At 42.9% G+C, this 21480-nt stretch overlaps 1 protein-coding gene across 1 annotated transcript; it reads right to left on the bottom strand.

The window, feature by feature from the left end:
* Positions 1-1813: 1813 nt before the first annotated feature.
* sparc (secreted protein, acidic, cysteine-rich (osteonectin)) lies at positions 1814-20937 on the bottom strand. The gene is made up of 10 exons (XM_079167023.1): positions 20840-20937; positions 11837-11902; positions 11350-11403; positions 9519-9618; positions 7642-7763; positions 7359-7479; positions 5572-5705; positions 4326-4474; positions 3504-3652; positions 1814-2518 (listed from the first exon to the last, which is right to left on the bottom strand). The coding sequence occupies exons 2-10, from the start codon at positions 11891-11893 to the stop codon at positions 2490-2492; spliced, it is 915 nt and encodes a 304-aa protein (XP_079023149.1). The 5' UTR covers positions 11894-11902; positions 20840-20937; the 3' UTR covers positions 1814-2489.
* Positions 20938-21480: the final 543 nt, after the last annotated feature.

The following is a 21480-nucleotide window of genomic DNA, read 5'->3' as shown; positions in this document are numbered from 1 at the left end:
AGCCTAAATTAAGTTCATTTTAAAAGCAGATAAAAGAAACTGAGCAAAGACCTCCATCAGAAGAACGTTCCAGCACCATACCGGTGCCTTGGTGCCCTCTCTGAGCCGCAGAGGGGGGGAGGGGCCCGCGTGGCCCCTGGCTGTTGTTTCACATTCTTGACACTGGAGTCTGGATGAACGGGTGAGGATGGTAACAGGGTGCTCCGTCTCTCCCTCGCTCGTCTCCCAGGGGACCACGAGCAGCTCGGTGCCCTTTTTTAAAAAGTGAAGCCGTCACGTGCAGCGCAGACAGAGGACTTTATTCATACATCAGCCATGTAGTTATGTTGTAAAATCAACTATTTACAGTGTTGTTTAGAACAAAATGTTCTCGTTGTTTGCTTCTTATTGTTTTACGGCCTCTTTGTTTGGGCTAAAGTTCATTGCTTTAATAATATATACATATTGTATGCTTATTAAGATAAACACATTGTTCAACATGTTTGATTGTCATCTTTTCAAAGTAAACTATTTCCAACAGAATCTAAATACATGTGTGCATGTTGGTTTAACTCCAGTATCTCTAAATGCACATTATGAGTGAGGAGGAGCAATATAACTGCTTATTTCAGCACTTCACAGACATGTTGACACTCGTTTTATTGTGATTTGGGTTTGTTTTACATTCTCACATCCACACAGATGTTTTCTATTACTGCCTGATTACACACTTCCTTATAGCAAAGCCACCGTCCGCCGCTTACTAATTATGTTCAATGAGAAGCAACAAACGTCTAACGAGGAACTTGAAAAGATTGCGGCGTGGAGAGAGAAGTTCAGACACTAAATGAACATGTGACAGGAGAGGGGCGTGGTAACCCTCCACACACATCTGGCCGTTCATTCGCTGTTCTTACTTACACCTACGAAAAGAAATGCATGCGTTTCGGAGCAGGCGGCAACCTCCGCTTCTGCTTAGTGAAGTCAAAGCTTAATGTGTTAAAGCTGCATTCTCTCTAATGTCCACCAGGGGGCGACTCCTCTGGTTGTATAGAAGTCTATGAGAAAATGACTCTACTTCTCTCTTGATTTATTACCTCAGTAAACATTGTAAACATGAGTTTATGGTCTCAATCTCTAGTTTCAAGTCTTCTTCAATACAGCATGATGTTCATTTAGTAAATGATGGTCCATTTAGAGTCACACAGACCATAAAGCAGGGGATGCTTTGGGGCGGGGCTACACGGTGATTGACGGGTCTCTAACCCAAAGCACAATGTGTTTTTTTCTAAACCTAAACGAGTAGTTTCGTTGCCTAAACGGGTTCTGCACTACAGGAGCTTTTACAGGAGCGCTGATCGTTCGTGTCGCTGGACAATCGCAGGAAAACACGTGAAAAATAACTTTTTATAAGCTATCATACGAACTGTCTGTTTAAGGATATGTTGCATTTTATATGTGAAACTCCGACAGCAGTCGACTGCTTTTACATGAGCCCGAAACATTGTGGAATTATCTGAGTTCCAAGACGATGAACTTCACTCTTTTCCATCCAGAAAGCTGACTGAACAAAACTGAACTGAACACTTAACAGGAATCTAGACTTGAGATTAAGTTGGAATTCTGACAAACAAACCAACGGCTCATGAAGAGACGGCTTTAAGAGCATCACTGCTGCACAAAGACACAGGATACAAACCAGGTGACTCACAAAGAGACAGAAACGTGACACAACCGGCCTCCTTGAGACCCGTGGAGCTATGCTGATCCTCGTCATGATCATCTCAACATTCCCGACTGTAGCGGAGGAGAAAGATATGAATGCATGCAGAGATCTTTTCATAGTCTTTTATTCATGGGGAGAGTTCGGTCGTGCTCTCAGTGTCAGACGAAAACATCTCAATTAGGAGAAAAAAACTCTCAGCCTGCGAGACTTTCCCCTCGTTAAAAGGTCCAAACAATACATCCTCTTTATTGTTTCAAACATCAGTACACGCGTGTCCTCGTCCGGGACGAGGAATCTGCACGGAAAATAAAAATGAACTCTTAAAGCAGTAGTCAAAAGATCAAAAACCAAAAATAAAAGCACAAAATGACAAGTCCACCACCAGAGGAGTGTAAACTAAAAGGTTTTGTAGAAAGCAAGCAGAGGGAGCATTTATTTAGAAACTTTATTTTCGACTTTACAGTTTTGTCTCAAATTGATCTCAAATTGAAGCCCTGAACAAATCCACAACACATATATATTATTGTCAACAACATACATTTACATCAGAGGTCTTTAGTTTTCTTTACTGGGTGTTTTTGTTCAACGAACAAGAGAATTCAAAGGTGGTTAGTACAGACTGAGCACACTTCTCTTTTGTAATCTTTTTTTTTTTTTTAGTGGTATAGGAAAGGTCATTATTTAAAACAAAATGGAAAAAGGAATTTGCAATTAGCACCGTTACTGTGATTTATGTGTTTAACTTAGGGATCAGCACCTCGTCCCGTTAGCGACTGCTGGCAGCTTAGACGATGAGGTCGTTGTCCACATCCTCTGCAAACACACACAAAGCATCCATCATTTATTTTAATCAAAGCATGTGGTGAACAGTATTTAGGGATGAATTAGTGTCTTCAAAATATTCATATAAAGTTATGAATATTTACTTGATTACATTCTTTTACGGGACCAACTGTTGCTTTTCTCTGTTTTCTGTTGTTTTACATATATTTGTATGGAAGCCCATTTTCCGCCAGCAAAATAAAATAAAAACTCCACCCGAAAAAAAGGTAACTATTACTGGTGACTTTTGTAAATGTTAGATGTTATATATCATTATAAGTATTAATATGTAGAATTGCATGTCGTTTTCATGGAAAGACTGACGAGGGGATGAAGGGACCTGTGAGGAGATCGTCACTGAAGCGCTTCTAATCTCTTTTGCTAGCAAAAAACAAACATCATAATCTTTTTTTTTTTTTTTTTTTACTTTTTTCCGGCTACAAAGAAAATAAAAAAAAAACAAAATCTTTTTTTTCTTTTTTTACTTTTTTCCGGCTACAAAGAAAAAAAAAAAAAAAACATAATCTTTTTTTTTTTCTGGGTGGATATATATATTATTTATTTTTTGGGTGGATATTTTTTTTTTTTTTTCTTTTTGCTGGCAGGAATGGGCTTCCATATATTTGTGCTTCAGACAGAACTTTGAAGATGTTGTGTTTGGGACATTTTCTAGACTGAATAAATAATTGTTTAGTAAAAAAAACAACCTCAATAGAAAACAAAAATAACCTTTGCTGCAGCTTTCATTCAAATCTCTGCAGCTAAACTTCACTAAAGCTGCTGGAAACATGTCGAGCTTTCCTCAGGAAGATGCAAAATATGCAAACGACATCCATAACTGTTGGTATTTCAGTGCTTCATTGATATTAAATGTCATTTTTGTGATTCTACAAAGCAAAATGAGAATACTAAATCAATAAGAGAGGTTCGTATTCATGGGTAAACTAATAACTCTTTCATTGTGGTCGATACTCACGCTCCTTGATGCCGAAGCAGTTGGCCCACTCCTCCAGGGCGATGTATTTGTCGTTGTCGGCGTCGCACTGCTCGAAGAAGCGGCTGGTGCAATGCTCCATGGGAATGAGAGGGGCGCGCAGGGGGGAGAGCTCGGTGTGGGTCAGGTACCTGGTGGCATACAGACACCACAACAAGGGAATGTATGAGAAAATATGAAGGCCGACGTTTGTCTCGTGATCTCAGGAGGAGCGTTAACATGTCAGGATCTTAAGGCAACTTTCTTTGTGATTAAGATAAAAACAAAATGCAGAAAATCAGCTTTTAAATATGTTTTAACGATGTCATTGTCTCCTTAATTAAACACCTTCCCTTCAGCTCTGTTACTGTATCACACCGTTAGAACTGTAAAGTAGAACGTGTGTTCTGGGCGCTGCATTAAGAGCTCAGCAACCACGTCATCGTCTTTCAGAGCGAGCAGCTCTAAAGGGAACAGCAGCAGCTGGCGTCTGTTGGATCCATCAGTGATGCTGTGGTGTGACATTAAAAGGAAACCAGCCGGCTCTCAGTCTGCCTCAAGCTCAACCGCTGCCTGAGCAACACTGATATTATACGTCTAACACGTGCTGACTTGCAGAATCTATTTTCCAGTCTATGAAAGAAAGACGTGGAGGCCGAATGAGTCTCGCTATAATAAAGCTGTAATCATTTCGTTGATTTTAATAAGCAGATCTGGAAAGTGAGTTTCTCCACAAAGAACCACAAAGAAGCACCACTTTCAGTCTTCTGTTTTCCAGAAATGTGTTCATGAACCGCCCCGTCCTCGTTCCCTCCCACTACGTACCCGTCGACGGGGTGCTGGTCCAGCTGGCCGAACTGCCAGTGGACGGGGAAGATGTACATGTTGTAGTTCTTCTCGAAGTCGTGAGCCAGCAGGTCCAGAGAGTGTTCGCCAGCCTGCAGCCTCTTCTCGTTCTCAAAGATCTTCTTCACCTGAAACGTCAAACAGACAAAAACCCACGTCAAGAAAAAACGTTGATGACGTCGATTGTGAGCTACTTGGAGCACAGACTGTATATAAGAAGTGGACGTAGTCGTCGTGACGTCAATCATTGGTTTGTGGACTGATATTATTATTTGTTATGCTCTATTTGACTCTAAATGGACCATAATGTACTAAATGAACATCATGCTGTATTGAAGAAGACTTGAAACTAGAGATTGAGACCATAAACTCATGTTTACAATGTTTACTGAGGTAATAAATCAAGAGAGAAGTAGAGTCATTTTCTCATAGACTTCTATACAACCAGAGGAGTCGCCCCCTGGTGGACACTAGAGAGAATGCAGCTTTAACACATGAAGCACTCGGCAGAACTGGAGGTTATTGTCTGATTTTGAGTCTCTAAGTACGACATTTTTGCTGCTGCGATTTTACTGCTTTTCCAAAGCTGCATTTAATCCGTCTCAAAGCTTGTTTTCATGTGTTTGTAAAAGTTCTCAATGATCCACGAAAGTTAAATTAACTCTGCTGGGTGTGTGGTGGGGAGTATAAAAGCTAGTACAGAGGGAACATAGCTTCTCTCTGGTATGTAGATGTATTTCAGTCATATAAACATTTCATCATTCTCACAATGAGCTCAGAAACTGTTTGGATTAGACTTTGTTCTTTATGAGCCATTTCAAGCATTGAACCGTGTGTTTTTAAGTAAAATAAAACAGTGTGTCTGGTGAACCCGTCTACAATCTTTACCTTCACTGTTGATGGAAATGTCTCTCAATATTTGTGACATTATTGGACTTATTTCTCTTGTAAGACTCAGTTGAATTCTTCTTTGTGTAAAGTGTCTTCTTATATAAGGTTTGTGAAAACATGTAGACTATTAGTCTCCTTTCACAGATAAATTAAGTCTAGAGGGGACGTGACGCCGCAGGCGACTAAATGAAACGCACCATTACTTTTATTAAAACTACAGACTTCTGTTGCCTCACATCCAGGAGGATTTATCTACAATAAAACGTCATCATTATTCCATCCACATCCCTTTGATTTAACTCTGACTTGGGTCTTAATGACTTTCTGGACTCACCCTGAGCTTCTGCTTCTCGTTGAGCAGGTTGTTGTCCTCGTCGCGCTCGTACAGAGTCACCAGGACGTTCTTCAGCCAGTCCCTCATGCGGAGGGGGAACTCGCTCAGCTCGGAGTCCATGCAGGGCTCGATGTCTGTGGGGAGGAAACGCTGTCAGTTTTGATGTGTGATTCATAGTTTAATTGAGGTGTGCTTTGGAAGTAGTTTGTGATAATCGACTGAATAAAAGCTTTAGACAGTCAAAAAAAGCTGCATTCGATTTTAAAAGGCTTTTGTTGGCATGTTAGATCATTGGTCATTACTGTAGCACAACCAGGCGGGAACCTCCAGTTCTGCCGAGTGAAGCCAAAGCTTCATGTCTTAAAGCTGCATTCTCTCTAGTGTCCACCAGGGGGCGACTCCTCTGGTTGTATAGAAGTCTATGAGAAAATGACTCTACTTCTCTCTTGATTTATTACCTCAGTAAACATTGTAAACATGAGTTTATGGTCTCAATCTCTAGTTTCAAGTCTTCGTCAATACAGCATGATGTTCATTTAGTAAATGATGGTCCATTTAGAGTCAAACAGACCATAAAGCAGGGGATGCTTTAGGGGCGGGGCTACACAGTGATTGACAGGTCTCTACCAGAGACTTACTGTCTACGGCGTCTCTACGTCGCTCACTGCACAATAAAAAACATGACATCTTAAACCTGCTAAGTGCCATGAAAAAAACTATCAGCAAACTGCAGAAAAAATATCTGCATCTCAACATTTCATCCTCAATATATATATATAATATAAACATTAGATTGTTATTATTGTGCACTGAACAGCACCTTGATCTCCATTTGAGCCTTTCAGCCCTGACTCATTTCCTCAAACTGAGCTTGTGTGTGTGTGTGTGTGTGTGTGTGTGTGTGTGTGTGTGTGTGTGTGGGTGTGCCATGTTCCGTTTAAACTGTGGAAGAAATGCAGCCTGCAGGCCCAGACCTGACAGAATCTGAACCGCCCATCAATCAAAAGAAAACGCCAGAACACAGACAGAGCTGAGCTGAAGCGTCTCAGTTTAGCTCAGCATGCAGATGAGAGGGAACTAAACACACCTGACGCCTCAATAGTGAACAAACAGATACAGATAAACACCCGCAACCACATGGAGTCAGAATAAATCACAGAGGAAGAACAACCTCCAACTGAAGATAATGAGATAAACCTCCAGCTAAGGTGGTTAAAAATAGAGTGCTGCAAGGACGACGTATATGGTTGTTAAAGATGCACTTTATGTGTATACTGGAGGAGTAACACTACATTTGCATTGTTAAGATTTATTAAATACGCATGTATTCAGTAACTTGTGGTGGTCTGTCTTTTTATTTATTTTAAATATATTCGTTGTTTAATTTCCGTGGTGGTTGCACCGTCCGACAAACCCAAACTTGTTTATATCTCAAGTGCAAAACTGAGGCAAAATAATTTCCGAAGAGCAATTTACTCAATGACTCATAACAGTCAAAACCATCATAAAGTACAGTTTAGTCTCTATTTAGATGTCCATCATTTCACCTCAAACGATAATCGCAGTGATAATTCTACCTCAGACTGTTTATAACAAGTGGACGTCTGTCAATCACAGTAGCCCCGCCCTAAAGCATCCCCTGCTTTATGGTCAATGTTTCTCATAGACTTCTATACAACCAGAGGAGTCGCCCCCTGGTGGACATTAGAGAGAATGCAGCTTTAACACATGAAGCGTCGGCTTGTAACTTCTTTGGGAAACTGAGAAGCAGAGTGTGGGGAGCTCACATTTGCAGGGTCCGATGTAGTCCAGGTGCAGCTTGTGGCCCTTCTTGGTTCCCTCCAGGGCGCACTTGGTGGCGAAGAAGTGGCAGGAGGTGTCGAAGGTCTTGTTGTCGGTGCCGCAAACCTGAGAAGGGGAAAACGCAGACGGATGAGTTGTCACAGCTACGAGCTTAATATCATCACATCTGTTCTGTGGTTCTCTGAGGTTGTATGTTAACTGATCCTCGCTGGTGAGTTCACAGCGACTGGATAAATACGGATTTTACAGTTGTTTTTTCAAACTCACGTGCTCGAACTCTCCCTCGGCAGCCGGGCAGGTGGAGGGGTCCTGGCACACACACATGGGGAGGTTGCTGTCGTCGACCTCGCACACTTTGCCCTTCTTGCAGTGGTGGTTCAGGCAGGCGTCTGTAGGAAAAACACACAAACGCACAGAAGCAGAGTTATTCCTCAGGAAATGACTCCGCTGTCCGGTTTCTCCAGTGCCAGAAGCAAACTCACAATGAAATCTTTCATATGTGGGAGGATTATTAAGCAGGTTTGTGTCTTTAGCTGTTTGTTCTAAAAGAAAATGACTTTCTGTACCTACAGGGACACTTTAAGTACAGAAGCTGCTGTGCTTTATATTGTATTCTATACCTCTTCAAAAGGGGGCATTCGACATTTCTTAACAATAATTATAATAATAGTTTCTTTCAGGAAGCAGGTTTAGAGACATAATTGGTTCACCATCGGTTCACCGTGAACCATGTTTAGATATGTTTACTGGAAGTAAGTCCTACTCTTTTATCTTATTGTATTTCTCATATTTCATATTATAAAAAAAGTCAATTTTATTTTGGGTGTTAGTTACAAAAAAAACATATTTTCTTAAAGTCCCTTTAAAAGCTGTCAGCAGAGTTAAGGACTATTTAAAAAGGACTTTATTTCTGTTGCTATTGATTGTTTTAAAATGTATTTCTCAATTTTGTTTGCATCAGAAATTAAATTCCATTCTCCTCCATTGTATTGTAGAGAGATATCTCACAATGTGAATACATGAAGAGAAAACTATAAAGTGGCTTTGTTTAGATGTAGCTTTAATCTTAAATGCAATACATTTATACTTAGAATGAAGTACTTTTTTTTATAATTGTGGTATTTGCTACTTTTAAAGGAAGTAAAGGAGTTAGAACTGCACACGCTGTACAGACTGCGGTTCGGGCCGCAGGGCTGAGCTGCTACTTAAAACCAGCTGGAACGTGTAATTACAGCCGGTCTGTTATTATGGGATGTTTGATTTGCCAGTCTGAGGTCTGTGACCCAGCACGCTAAATCGAAAGGTTGTCGCGGTGAAAGAGGCGGCCGGCGTGCAGAGCAACAAGCGCTACACATTTATACCTGATATTATACCTTATAAGGATTCATGGTTGAGCTCATGTGACTCTAAAGTTACGCAGAGTGAGCAACACATCTATGAATGAGTGGAAGCAAACACACACAGCGATGTTTTCACAACTTTCTATTGAAGCTTTAATCTTTTTGACAACTTTTACTTCCCTAGACCAATTGATGTTTACACCTTTATACCTATTTTGTTGAGAACTTGTATTATTTTTTATTATAAAATAAATAAACAAATATGAACAAACAGTTAATTCTCTTATTTTTGATTACACACAACTACATTTAAGTGTTGATTCTCGAGCAGAACGTTTACTTGTCATTTGATGTACTGTTATCATAAAAAATATTGCTGCTTTAAGTATTACATTTTACAAAGAAGAAATGAATCAGTTAAATTAATTGGAAAATGATTGGCGTGCTTAATAAATAACACGAAAATGATGTGACAATAGCAACCCTTATTCAATAAAAGCCTGTCTGAGGTTAACTGTTGTTTTAGCCTCAAACTTTAAGATAGTTTATTGAGTTTCCGTTTAGAAGTTAATGCTTACTCCCCTCTGGTAAACAGTTACGCAGTGTCTATGTCGAGGGCTTTTATTGTGAAAGGTAAGAATGAAAGACCTGGTCTGAGCTGCCTTTGTCAAGGATGAAAGGAGTAATAAAGTTTGTCTGTGTTGTTGTACAACATAATGTCCGTTCTGCACAATGTGAAAACAAATCAATTGCACCGGAAAAACGGTCAATGTCATGTCGTCCCGAGTGTTTTTACGAACTTACTCTCAATGAGAACTTCTTCTTCTTCCTCCTCAACAATCTCGATGGCCTCATCGAACTCTCCGATCTCAATCTGCACTGGGTTGACCCCGACCTCGGGCTCCTGGAGGAACATCAGATGTCAAAGGTCAGACCGTAAGCCGCTTCAGCTTCATGAGTCACATGCTGAGGATTTCAATGTTGTGAGCTACGAAGCGATGAGAGCGAAGTTTTCTCTTAAAGCGCTCTCTGAATTCGTTCGTGCACATGATTTCCGTGCAACAGTCTTCAGTTCTATTTCTGCACGACGTCCACTTAAAGTAAAACCGCTTAAATATCCCTGGGTTTTCTTCAAAATAAAACGGTTTTAAACGTCACCGCTGTGGAAGGTTCCTCCCTGAAGGCCAAACAGAATGTGGGAGCGGATAGACCATAATATGTCCAACAATAACAAGCAGCTGGGTCCACATGTGGCGGAGCCATGAGGAACGTAACGGCTTCCTGTCATGACCGGCTAAAATTAACAGCTGCGGGATCTCTGGTCCCGCCGGACCTCTGGAGCAGCAAAGGAAATAACGTTCACATGAACGAGGATGTTTTTGGAAGTTTCGTGTTGTGTGTCTCTTTTACAATGCGTGCTTTTTGTTTCTCCTATTAAGAAAAAATCCAGGACGGAGCACGAGGGGTTTTCGTGTTTTCATCCCTCTCTGTCTGTTGGTAAGATTTGACAAAAGCCACAGATAACAAACGGATATTTGGTGATTAGAATTTGGAGAATCTTTGTTGAACTTTAGAACTGCTCAGATTATTTCAATCTGCAGGTCAAAATGTTCTTTTTCTTTTGCCTTTTATTTTTGAAACAGTACTTTTTGCCAATACTTCAAACATTTTTAGTTTCTTCAGTTTAATTTCCACGACTTGTATTTAGTTTCTAGTGATTCTGTGACGGATCGATTGTGTCACAGGCCGACTAAACGAGTAATGCAGCTGTGGGCGTCTCCTCCACCGTCACGTGAACAAATACCACTGAGCTCCTTTGGCTGCAGTGTTGAAACCACCAGAGCTCCATCACAGATCAGATCATCTCCCCGAGCAGCTGCCTGGCTCAGGAAGCGCATCGCCGAGGCCAAAGCAAACTCAGATGAGAGCAAAAGTATTTAGGTCGAGTTTCCCAAAACGATCAGTGTGACGACAGTAAAGATAGACGAAGTCCCTCCACTTCTGGTGCAACAACACGGGACTTTATTCTGAAAAATAACACGTAGTTAACTCTTGGAGTCTAGAGGTCTTCAAACATCGGGGGAGTGACGGATAAAAGAAACCCGGTCCTTGGTGTCTTCAGGCTTTTAGACTGAAAATACGTAATTAGAGAGCACAAGTGACGCCATAGTTTGCTCTCTCGCTGAGGCTGTTTCGTACCGGGAACGTAGTTACGTTAGCTAGCTAGTGTCGGTGACGTCTACATTGCATTTTCGCACAAAACTAAATGGTGCTACGACAAACTACGGCAAAACTGAGACTTTCTTCATGTGCTAATTCATTTTAACACATCAAAAAGGGATGAAAACAATAATTTGTGTCGCCCTGTTGACTGTCGCACGTATTCTTCCCAATTAATTAAGGTCCCATGGGGGAACATCGGAAAGGGGCGGGGCTTCTCCTCTCTATAAACGTAACTACGGTGTGCTCTTATATTTGAGAAGCTCATCATCTGCATATTTAAATGGCAACTGGTGATGCAAAAAAATGTATTGTCTTAATATAAGAAATCAACCGGGGAAGTTTCATGGTTTCACCCGTTTCAGCATCTAAGGAGAAAATTAAAAAAACACGACTGTTGAACATCTGGACTGACCTCAACAATTGGCTCCTCGGTTACCAGCTCTTCCACGATGGGCTCCTCCGTAGCCTGTAACACACACACACACACACACACATTAAACATTATTACTTCTGCACGTGAACACACACTTGTGAGTGCTAATAGAATAAAACAAAAACACTGGAGTGAAGCAAGTCAGAAGCAGACGATGACCTCACTCTCAAAACACACTTTGAATCTTCATGTGCATGAAAACTCAGGGGAGCAATGTTCACAGACTTGCAACAAAAACACACACACACACACACACACACACACACACACACAGGAACTGCACATGGATAGGAAAACACACATGGAAACTCACACGTGAACTGTTAATAACAGAGGAAAGGAGAAAGGAGGAGACATTTAGGAAAGCCAACAAAGAGAGGAACATGTCCATGAAGACAAAAGCAGACCACACACACACACACACACACACACACACACACACACACACACACACAGTATCACTTACAGGAGCAGCCATGGCGTGGCCAGCCAGGCACAGGAGGAAGACGATCCACATCCTCATCTTCAAAGTCTGTGGAGACAAACAGACGGACGAGTGAACCCAGTTTCTTATTATTTCAATCCTATCGTCACGTTCATACAAACTAGTATTAATTAAGCCACAGAAGTCATTTTTTAACTTTCTCTCTTTTTAAGTTTCTTTATTTACTCCAATGAAATGAGAATAATCCGTATCAGGATGTGAAGCGGGATCAATAAAAGTGATCTGAATCTGAATGCTAGCCAACAACCAACCTCATGAAGCTCATGAAGCTCATGAAGCCCTGCAGCTCATGAAGCCCTGCAGTCTCTCTGAAGACAACAGAAGCATCTGGACACAACTTGTAACACAACTCTCCGTGACAGACTAATGGAAGCTCTCCAGTCCCCCAAACAAAACCCTCACTGTTCGCTTTGTTTACTGGCAGGTTGTGTTGAAAGCCTCCGGCTGTGTGTGTGGGGTTTGTTGAAAAGTCTCTCACAGAACATCCTCTCATCCTCTGAGCAGCTGATTGCACTGAGTCATGTGTGAATATGGCTGAAAGGCCTCTATACCTACTATTACTTTTTCCTTTGCTGCATGTGTCGCACCATATTCTACCACCAATAACAGCAAGTACACAAAGCCACGATCGATTAGAGCCCCGTGCAGCACGGTGTTTGTATTTGTGAGACCAATAACAATGTCATCATTTGAGGTTTTTCCAATTTATTTTTTAAACTGGCCTGTAAACATGGTTGTTTAAGTCTCATGACCAATATTGTTTATGTACAAATACAAACGTTCTTCCTAATCTATTTATTTTATGATTTAGCACCACTTTGGGGGGTTTTTTATGTAAGAATGCGTCCAACATTTAGTCCATTTTAATCAAAATCTGGTGCAGTTGATTTGAGAAATTGTGAACAGTGTAATCGTTCTCTGGTGCAGACCAAAACAATCGGTCCAAGACTGCTCGCTAGAGGTGTCTCGGATCGATTCCAAGCGAAACCCCGAGTGCGGTTTGATTGCAGTGAGAAGATAATCCGACCAGGAAGTGAACCAAGATGCAGGGCGGCCTGAGAGGGTGTTTGTTGAGATGGACTTCTGCTGAAGTTTGATGTTCACTTGATATCCGGGCCGAAGAGAACATAGAGAACATGCTAAATAAAGTCCACAAAAACACTGATGCTTATAAAGTCATTGGAGATAAACTGAGAAGGAATTTGTATGCGCAGCAGATCATTGCCGAGTCAAAGTGAAGAACGTTACATTCCTCAGTTTGTATTTGATCCGCTTTACTTTGTGCATTGAGAAACTGAGAAACGGATCCAGACTGAAGAGGAAACGAACCGTTCATTTTCACTCTGAGCAGCCAAACATATATGTATATATAGGCTATATCAGAGAAGAGTCCCCTATCTGTCCTTTCTTGCTCTCCATCTGATAGTCTGAGCGTCCGGTGTTGGGCTCTGGAGACCCTTCCTCTTCCCCGCTCCTCTTCCTCTATCACGTCTCGTCTGAAGGACTAAATAAGGGCTTCTTTGTTCCAGCAGGACATTGTTTGGTCTTCCTCCCTCTTTATAGAACTTATCTCCCTCTGCACCTCCATTGAGTCAGCTGTTTTTTAAACCCAGACATCCAGAAACGATCTCCGTCCTCCTGACATCAAAGGACGTGTGGTTTGCAAAGATCAAAGTTCTGACTGTCATTTCATTCACCCCGTTTCCTTTATGTTGTTTGTGTTTGATATCAAAAAGACAGTATCTCTTGTTCCTGTTGAGTTCTTCCTCCGCTGGGAAGGAAATTCCTCATGCAGAGCAATAACACTGAAGTGAAGTAGACTGCACGCTGCAGGAGATCAGCGAGATAATAAGAGTTACAAAACAGAGCCGGGAATAGTTTGAATTCCTTCACCTCGGATAAGACGAACAATAAATCAATAAAAGTTCCAATCTTCTCCTCGAACATTAAACTTTTTCCCAACATGTGCAGCATTTGTGAACTGAGACACGGAGGAAGGAGATGAATTCCTCGGCTCTAAAAGCTTCGCCTTGAGGGAAACTGAACCTGACATTTTGAGGTTGGGGGGGGGGGGGGGGGTGCTTTGCTTGGCCGGTTGCCGGGCGTCCTTTAAAAACGTCGGAGGGGCCTCTTGACACGAAGCGTCTGAATAGGGCAGCGTGTTTGGACAGGTGCAGAGAAAAGGCTGAAGTTTGCATACAGTCGACCTCGAGTGTCGACACGTTTGACAAATCCCCGAAGAGACACAAAAGAATTATTGACTAATAACCTGCGGACGCATTTTTCTTCTTTTGTCAACCTCAAAATAGTCAAAGTGCGTCTTTAGAAATGACAGAAGTGTAATCATTTCGTTGAGCATGTAGCATTCTTTCTTGAGAGCAGGTTTGTACTCGTTTTATCCAAAACGGTCTCCTACAAAATCACGATCCCATACAGATTTACACAAACACCGATCTGTTGTTAGACCCATCCATCATCCCAACATCCTCCTGTGGACTTATTTGAAACTCATTTGTCACACGCCAAAGAGAAAATACGCTTCCATTAAAACGTAAATCACAACATCATCTTCAGGAGACTCTGGTCTGGTTTTATCATCTGATGAAACCCTCAGAACGCCTGTAGAGCCTCGTCCTCCTACAAATACATCAAAACTACAAAGATTGTTTTTAATCCAGACTTTCCTTTAAGTCTTGTCTCTGTTTGGAGGAAACGTCTCGATGCTGAAACAAGATCGGTTCGATGATCGGACAGAAATAACGAGCTCATGTGGATTATTTGTTTGAATCTTGTGATTCCGAAGCGATTATGTTGTAATCATAGCATCTTTCAAAATACTTCACAAATTGCCATTTTGTGATGTGCTACATTATGAACAGAGCATTGTGAGACTTTTATTTTGAAGGGTTCAGGTTCTGTTGTCATATTTCGACCTTTCTCTCAAAGTATTTTATTTTATTTATGTATTTTTCTAAGTCTCATCACAGCTGTTTGACGTGGATGCAACATGATTACTGTTCATGCTCTTTGTTCCACCGTTGCTTCACTCAGGACCTTCACAGCGGGTGACCAGAGATGAGAAGTCATTATAAGCTCGGACGTGGAAAATTACAGACACGCTGGCAGAGGACGCAGACGGTGACGTCGCCAAACAAGCTGCACACAAGGACGCGTCTCTGAGAGAGAAATACAAATAAAAACGAGCTATTCTGCTGACGGGAAGTTTGGTAAAAAAAAAAAAAAAAAGAACTTCTGACGCACGTATGAGCGGCGTGTTTGGGAGCGAGAGCTCAATGAAAAGGGGAAAAAATCAAAAAATAGAAACGGTGTCGTCTCCACAGAGTGCGGGGTCAGTATTTGATTTGGAGGGTCGTGTTGTTTCCCCGTCGTGTGTTCACTTAAACATACTCGGTTTGGGTCTGAGCGTCGTTGGGCTCCGCTCGGGCAGGAAAGTGGAGGCCGGAGGCTCCGACGGCAAAAACAAATTATTTTATTTGGAAAGCTGCTCTCATAATCAAACAGGAGGCCGAGGCTAAAAGGGAAACTTCAGGCTCATGAAGGAGCTCCTTTTTTCTCCTCGCGTGTATTTAATTTGGGAGGTTAGTTAGGTAAGCGAGTGTAAACTGGCTGTGGAGGAAAAACAACCTGCGCTGGAGCTGCTATCTGCCTCTCTCTCTCTCTCTCTCTCTCTCTCTCTCTCTCTGCCCCTCTCTCTCTCGCTCTCTCTCTCTCTCTTTCTTCCTGTCTGCTCTTTAAAGAGGGGCAGATTTAGAGGAATTCTTTCTTCTGCTCCTCGGTGACATAACAGGTGGGTTTGGAAGTCTGGAAAAACAACCTGTAGCTGTCTGTCTGCCAGCAAACAGTGCAGACAAACAACACAGGCATGCAAATATTCAGCGAAGGCTCTGAGAGCGAACAGTGATTTCCTCTGTCTGTGTGGAAGCTCTGGAGACAGAGAGGGGTTTTTATTATTATGGAGAATCCTTGAAGTTATTGAAATGCCCTCCAGATATGAGGTTTGTTGAATGCAGATGGATGCTGCAGCAGCTTGTTTCCATCTGATCCAGCAACGCAAGACTTTCAATCCGATGAAAAACCTCAACCTTTCATACCTGAAGCAAGCAATGAAATTCCAAGAAGATAAAGATTATAAACATGAAGTTATTATCAGAGAACCTTATCGTCTCAAAGAATACTTCACATACTTCACATGTTGAGTAAATCAATTACTCACCCCGTGTTACCTCGGATTCTGGAAGAAAACTAAGTTTGGGACTTCAGAGGAAAAATAGCCTCTTGGCTAACTCTGGTGCATTTACAGGAATGTTTTATTAATGTGCACCGACCCTGACCAAATAAACAAGTACATAAAACACCTCAACGGTGAACGGAGACTCAAAACTAATTTGAAAAAAGTCTTGATGAATTAAAGTAAATGGGGATCGCATTTAGCAACAGAAAAGCTTTATCAAAACATCCGTTTACAAACATGTATTTTTGCAAAAACTTAAAATGGAGTGCTGCAGAAATAAGTCCTAAAACCCAGAAATTATTTAGCATTTTTGCACTTTTGCTTTTGGTTAAATGTCTGAAATAAAGTCTGTGTTTAAGACAGGCTGAGAGATTTTAACGCTTAAGTTCTACGATATAAAACATGTCAGTGAACGCCCCTCTGGTGGATCTTCATGAGCGTCACTACAATACAACACTCTCCTCCTCTAGTGGTGGAGACGTGACGTCATGTGACCGTGGTGGAGTTCCTTTATAGCGTAACGTTAGCTTTTAACTTCTGCTGATTATGTTCACGCTGTCACAAACGTGTGTTTGTCACAGAGCTTATTTACTGCAATAATCCAACGGAAGAATCCGATTGGCTTTGAGTCGAAGGGAACTTCCTATTGGACTACAAACTACATCATCCCTGCAGCACCCTTTAAAACACGGACGAGTAGCGCGACCGTGCAAGCGTGAACGTATTTGTAATATAAAGGTTTGAGGGAAGATGCATGTGTTTGTGAAGTATTCAGCATATGACTGCACTGCAGCAGCTGTGAGAGTTTCCAAACTGATGTTTGAGGTGTTTGAGGCATGAGAGAAGTTTTCTTCAAGAATTGAAGGTAACAAATGAGGAGTAATTGATTTACAAAACGTCATTCTTGGGGATGAAGTATTGCACTTGCTTCTCAAAGGCTTCATTATTTGTGGTCAGTTAAGAAAGACAAAGTCAGAATAAAGTGTTTTAAACTTATAGCACCAGATTGGAAGCTTCTAGTACTTTATTCAGAGGGATATAAGCCCCTCCAATCCAAGCTGGACCTCCTCAGGTGGCAATAAGACACCTGACATGTTTAATCCCCCTGGAGAGTTCGGGGGGGAAACCCCTTTACGTTGCCCGGACGAAGAGCAGCTTCAGAGATCACTCAGGAAACTCTGAGCACAAAGAGCTCAGACCAGGAGAGGAGAGAGGAGAGAGGAGAGAGGAGAGAGGAGAGAGGAGAGAGGAGAGAGCAGAGCAGAGTGGAGAGAGGAGAGAGAGGAGAGAGGAGAGAGGAGAGAGGGGAGAGGAGAGAGGAGAGAGGGGAGAGGAGAGAGGAGAGAGGAGAGAGCAGAGAGGAGAGAGGAGAGAGCAGAGAGGGGAGAGCAGAGAGGAGAGAGGGGAGAGCAGAGAGGAGAGAGCAGAGAGGGGAGAGCAGAGAGGAGAGAGGGGAGAGCAGAGAGGAGAGAGGAGAGAGGAGAGAGCAGAGAGGAGAGAGGAGAGAGCAGAGAGGAGAGAGGAGAGAGCAGAGAGGAGAGAGGAGAGAGCAGAGAGGAGAGAGGAGAGAGGAGAGAGGAGAGAGCAGAGCAGAGTGGAGAGAGGAGAGAGGGGAGAGAGGAGAGAGCAGAGAGGAGAGAGGAGAGAGCAGAGAGGAGAGAGGAGAGAGCAGAGCAGAGTGGAGAGAGGAGAGAGGGGAGAGAGGAGAGAGCAGAGAGGAGAGAGGAGAGAGCAGAGAGGAGAGAGGAGATAGGAGAGAGCAGAGAGGAGAGAGGAGAGAGCAGAGCAGAGTGGAGCGAGGAGAGAGGGGAGAGAGGAGAGAGGAGAGAGGAGAGAGGAGAGAGCAGAGAGGAGAGAGCAGAGAGGAGAGAGGAGAGAGGAGAGAGGAGAGAGGAGAGAGCAGAGAGCAGAGAGGAGAGAGGAGAGGAGAGGAGAGAGGAGAGAGCAGAGAGGAGAGAGGAGAGAGGAGAGAGGAGAGAGGAGAGAGGAGAGAGGAGAGAGGAGAGAGGAGAGAGGAGAGCCTCACACTATTGTTGCTCAGTCACCGTACATGACAGACTAATAAAGTAGAAAATGACGCTTTCATTTGGCTTTGATTGCACTTGGCTCTCTCTTCTCCTTGTGTGTTCTCACATTGCTGTCATAAGTGTGGATGTGCATCTTCATGCCTCTGCCTCTCTGCAAAGATAAAAATGGTTCAACGGCTAAAATCCTTGTTTGTAGATGTTAATCAGTCAAAAGCCGCTCAGCGCAATTCTGTGGTTGAAGTGACTTTTGTCGTCTCCGGCGATCTGTCTCTGTCTGTGTGTTGTCTGTACACTGTGAGAGGTCAGAGGGCATCAACGCTGTGTGGTCAGCGAGGCAGTGTGTTAACATTTGTTAAATTTGCTAATAACAGCGATTCAACCAGATCAAGAATGAGTTTCCATTCGCTGACGTCTTTTACAGTGTTTGAAATAAAGAGAAGCTCTGTGGAGCGGTGACGTAACTGCTGGACGGACAAACAAAAGAGTTTCTGAACAACTCCTGACAAACCTGAAGCCACTGAGATCTCTCTCTCTCTCTCTCTAAACCTCACCTCCGTCACTCTTTCCACCTTTTCTGTTGACTCACATACTCTGTAAACTATCTGCTTTACTTTTTATTATTTAATTATCACGTTTCGCAGTTTTTCTCTCCACCATCTTTTTTTCTTTCTCTCCGCTGACGTTAAAACTCCAGATTCTTCTTCTCCACATTGAGTTTCGACAGCAGCACAATCCTCACTTCCTGTCGGGGGATTAGAGCTTTTCTCTGAGATTGCCAAACTGGCCTGCTATTTCCCAGCATCCTCGGCTCAAACGCCTCCCCTCCTCCTCCTCCTCCTCCTCCTCCTCCTCCTCCTCCTCCTCCTCCTCCTCCCACTTCCCTCCAGACCTGCCACCTCAACAATTAACAGCCAGAGACACTTTGTCCTTCAGACAGGTGTGAGGAATACGGTGAAGGAGAACTTCATTTAGAGACAAAAGACGGAGCTATAAGTCAGCGAGAGGAGTCCAACGTGTTTTCAGAGCAGACAGAATCTGCTTCACCTCAGATTTGACTCAAACAACTTGCAAAGACACTTTACAAAGTCCACACGTGTGTCATTTGTATTGAGGGCCGTGATTGGCTTCACGGCTATAGTTGTGATGTCACGAATCATCTTGTTCTCACACATGTTCAGTAGTATTTCTGCACAGTGAAGCTCAATCATCCATGTGAAGGAACAATGTGTACAACACCATTTTTTTTAGTGGAGAAATCTGTTTTCAACAACCCGGCACACCCACCTCCTACTCACTCCACTTTCCACCAGATGTTGGAACCTCAACTCAAACGGATGTAAAGACAAATCACACCGCTGAGCATACGGACACTCAACACGTTGGGGGATCAGGTCTGGCTCGGTCCAGTTCATCCCGAAGGTGTTGGAGGGTTTAAGCTCAGTCAACAACATCAAACTGGGAACAATAAAACCTTCTGAACGCAACAGGAAACTGTTCCCACATCGTTCGCTGCAGCGTGAAGAACGGCCTCACACCCAAACACTTCAGCCTCTCTCTGCAGACCTCTCGCTCTCTCTCTCTCTCTGAGTGACGCCCCGACACTTGAAGGCATCTGAACAAACTACACGGAGCCTTTTTAAACAGCTGGTAACCCGTCGCCATGGAAACCCGCATTCCTTTACGTGGGAGTAATGAGAGCGAGAGAGAGAGAGAGAGTGAGAGAGAGAGAGAGAGAGCTGAGGGGAGTCACAGAGGAAAGAAGGGAGGGAGGGAAAGGAGAGAGATTTGTCGGAGAAAGGCTTCCATTGCTCGATCGTGGGGGCTTTGTTGTAATCCCATCCACCCCCCCCCCCCACTCCTCCTCCTCCTCCTCCTCCTCCTCCTCCTCCTTCCCTTCTTTCTTTTTACTTCTGTTCAGTTAGTCTATTTTAACTTTTTCTCAGCAATCAATCCTTCAGAATCCTTCGACAAAACTGGGAAATCTTCAAAAACAAAGAGAGAGCAGCAGTTTCTTCATCTCAACTTAAGTCTGAATCAGAAGTTTTACAAAACATTCGTTATTTGAACAAAAGAGCGTCCAAAAATCAGTCTGTGTCTGCATCTCCCTCCTCCCCCAAGCTTTCCCCCCCTCTCCCCCCCCCTCTCCCCCCACCCCCCCCTCCTGTTGCCGATGTGGCACAATTACCTGCACAGAGAGCGACTCCTCATAACCACAGCTTGTTTACCTGCAGGGAGACTTTTTCCTCTGCAGCTGTTTTGGCCGTAATGACAGAGGGGATTGTTCCCTGAGGTTAGAGGCCACGGTAGCTGCTTTAAACCAGACGGCCACTCATTCTAAACTTTAACTTGTTGTAAAGCTGCTGCAGAATGTGCTGTGTGAGGTTTTTCTTTTTCCAACACTGGATTTTGATTTTGAGTTTGCAGCATCAGCTGTCTTTTGGTGAACGTTGAGAAGAAAAGATCTTTCTGCTCGGTTCACTTTGTTCAGACTTGCAGATTTTTCTTGTGACAAAGAAATGTGAATTCATTGTAAGAGTTAAACTTCAGCAGACTTCTAACCCCAACATAAAGGTGAGGTTTTTACAGCAGGATTATCACAGAATAACTGAAACCTAAGTGTGCCACTGAGTGTAGTCCAGATCTGTGTCACATGACGAATGATAAAAACAGCGTGAGAGCTCTTACCTTTTAGCTTTGCAGAGCAGGGACAACGGAGGAGACAAGTCAGCTGTGAACGGGACCCCGGGACGATCTAACAGCCTCAACGGTTCACACGGGAGACGTTTCCAGTGGGACGTCCCAGTTTGGACACGCAGACCCCGCCCCCCCCTTCTCTCGAACCTCCCATCGTACCCTCTCTCTCCCTCTCTGCCGTGTGGGTAGAGCTCATTCTGTGGTGGAACTGAGTAGCTGACAATACAGATGAAACCCAATGCAAAGATCTTTTTTAAAACAGATGTTCATATTTGAATAAACTTGAATAATATGAAGGAAAAACATGTTATTTTCTCACACCAGACCCCTGAGAAGTAACCTCTGTCTCCTACAAACTATTAGCTCACTTCTATTTCATCCGTTCTAAATTGGTTTTAACTTAGTTTGATGTTGTAACAGTAGGCAGTGAAATTAGTTTAAAAATAATTGACATTACTGGATGCTTCTCGACCCAAATCTTTGTTTTATTATAACGCTCTATGTTCCTGCTGAAACCAGTTAAGCTGAAGGTTCTAGTGAGGGAACGTGAGGGGATGTGTGGGAGAGAACCGCAGCGTATTTATGTTACCGAGGACGCAGACTAGATTTAAATACCTGTTTTTAAACTTGAG

This window comes from Pholis gunnellus (genome assembly GCF_910591455.1).
Source record: "Pholis gunnellus genome assembly, chromosome: 10".
Classification (NCBI taxonomy): domain Eukaryota; kingdom Metazoa; phylum Chordata; class Actinopteri; order Perciformes; family Pholidae; genus Pholis; species Pholis gunnellus.
This window is presented reverse-complemented; position numbering and strand designations above follow the sequence as displayed.

Bases quoted from the DNA above. Each gene is read 5' to 3' on its own strand.
- sparc (XM_079167023.1), bottom strand. From the start codon at position 11,893: ATGAGGATGTGGATCGTCTTCCTCCTGTGCCTGGCTGGCCACGCCATG. The intron at 4,475-5,571 runs GTGAGTCCAGAA...TTGACGTTTCAG, and splicing joins ACGAGAAGCAGAAGCTCAGG to GTGAAGAAGATCTTTGAGAA. The intron at 2,519-3,503 runs GTGAGTATCGAC...GTGTGTTTGCAG, and splicing joins CTGCTTCGGCATCAAGGAGC to AGGATGTGGACAACGACCTC.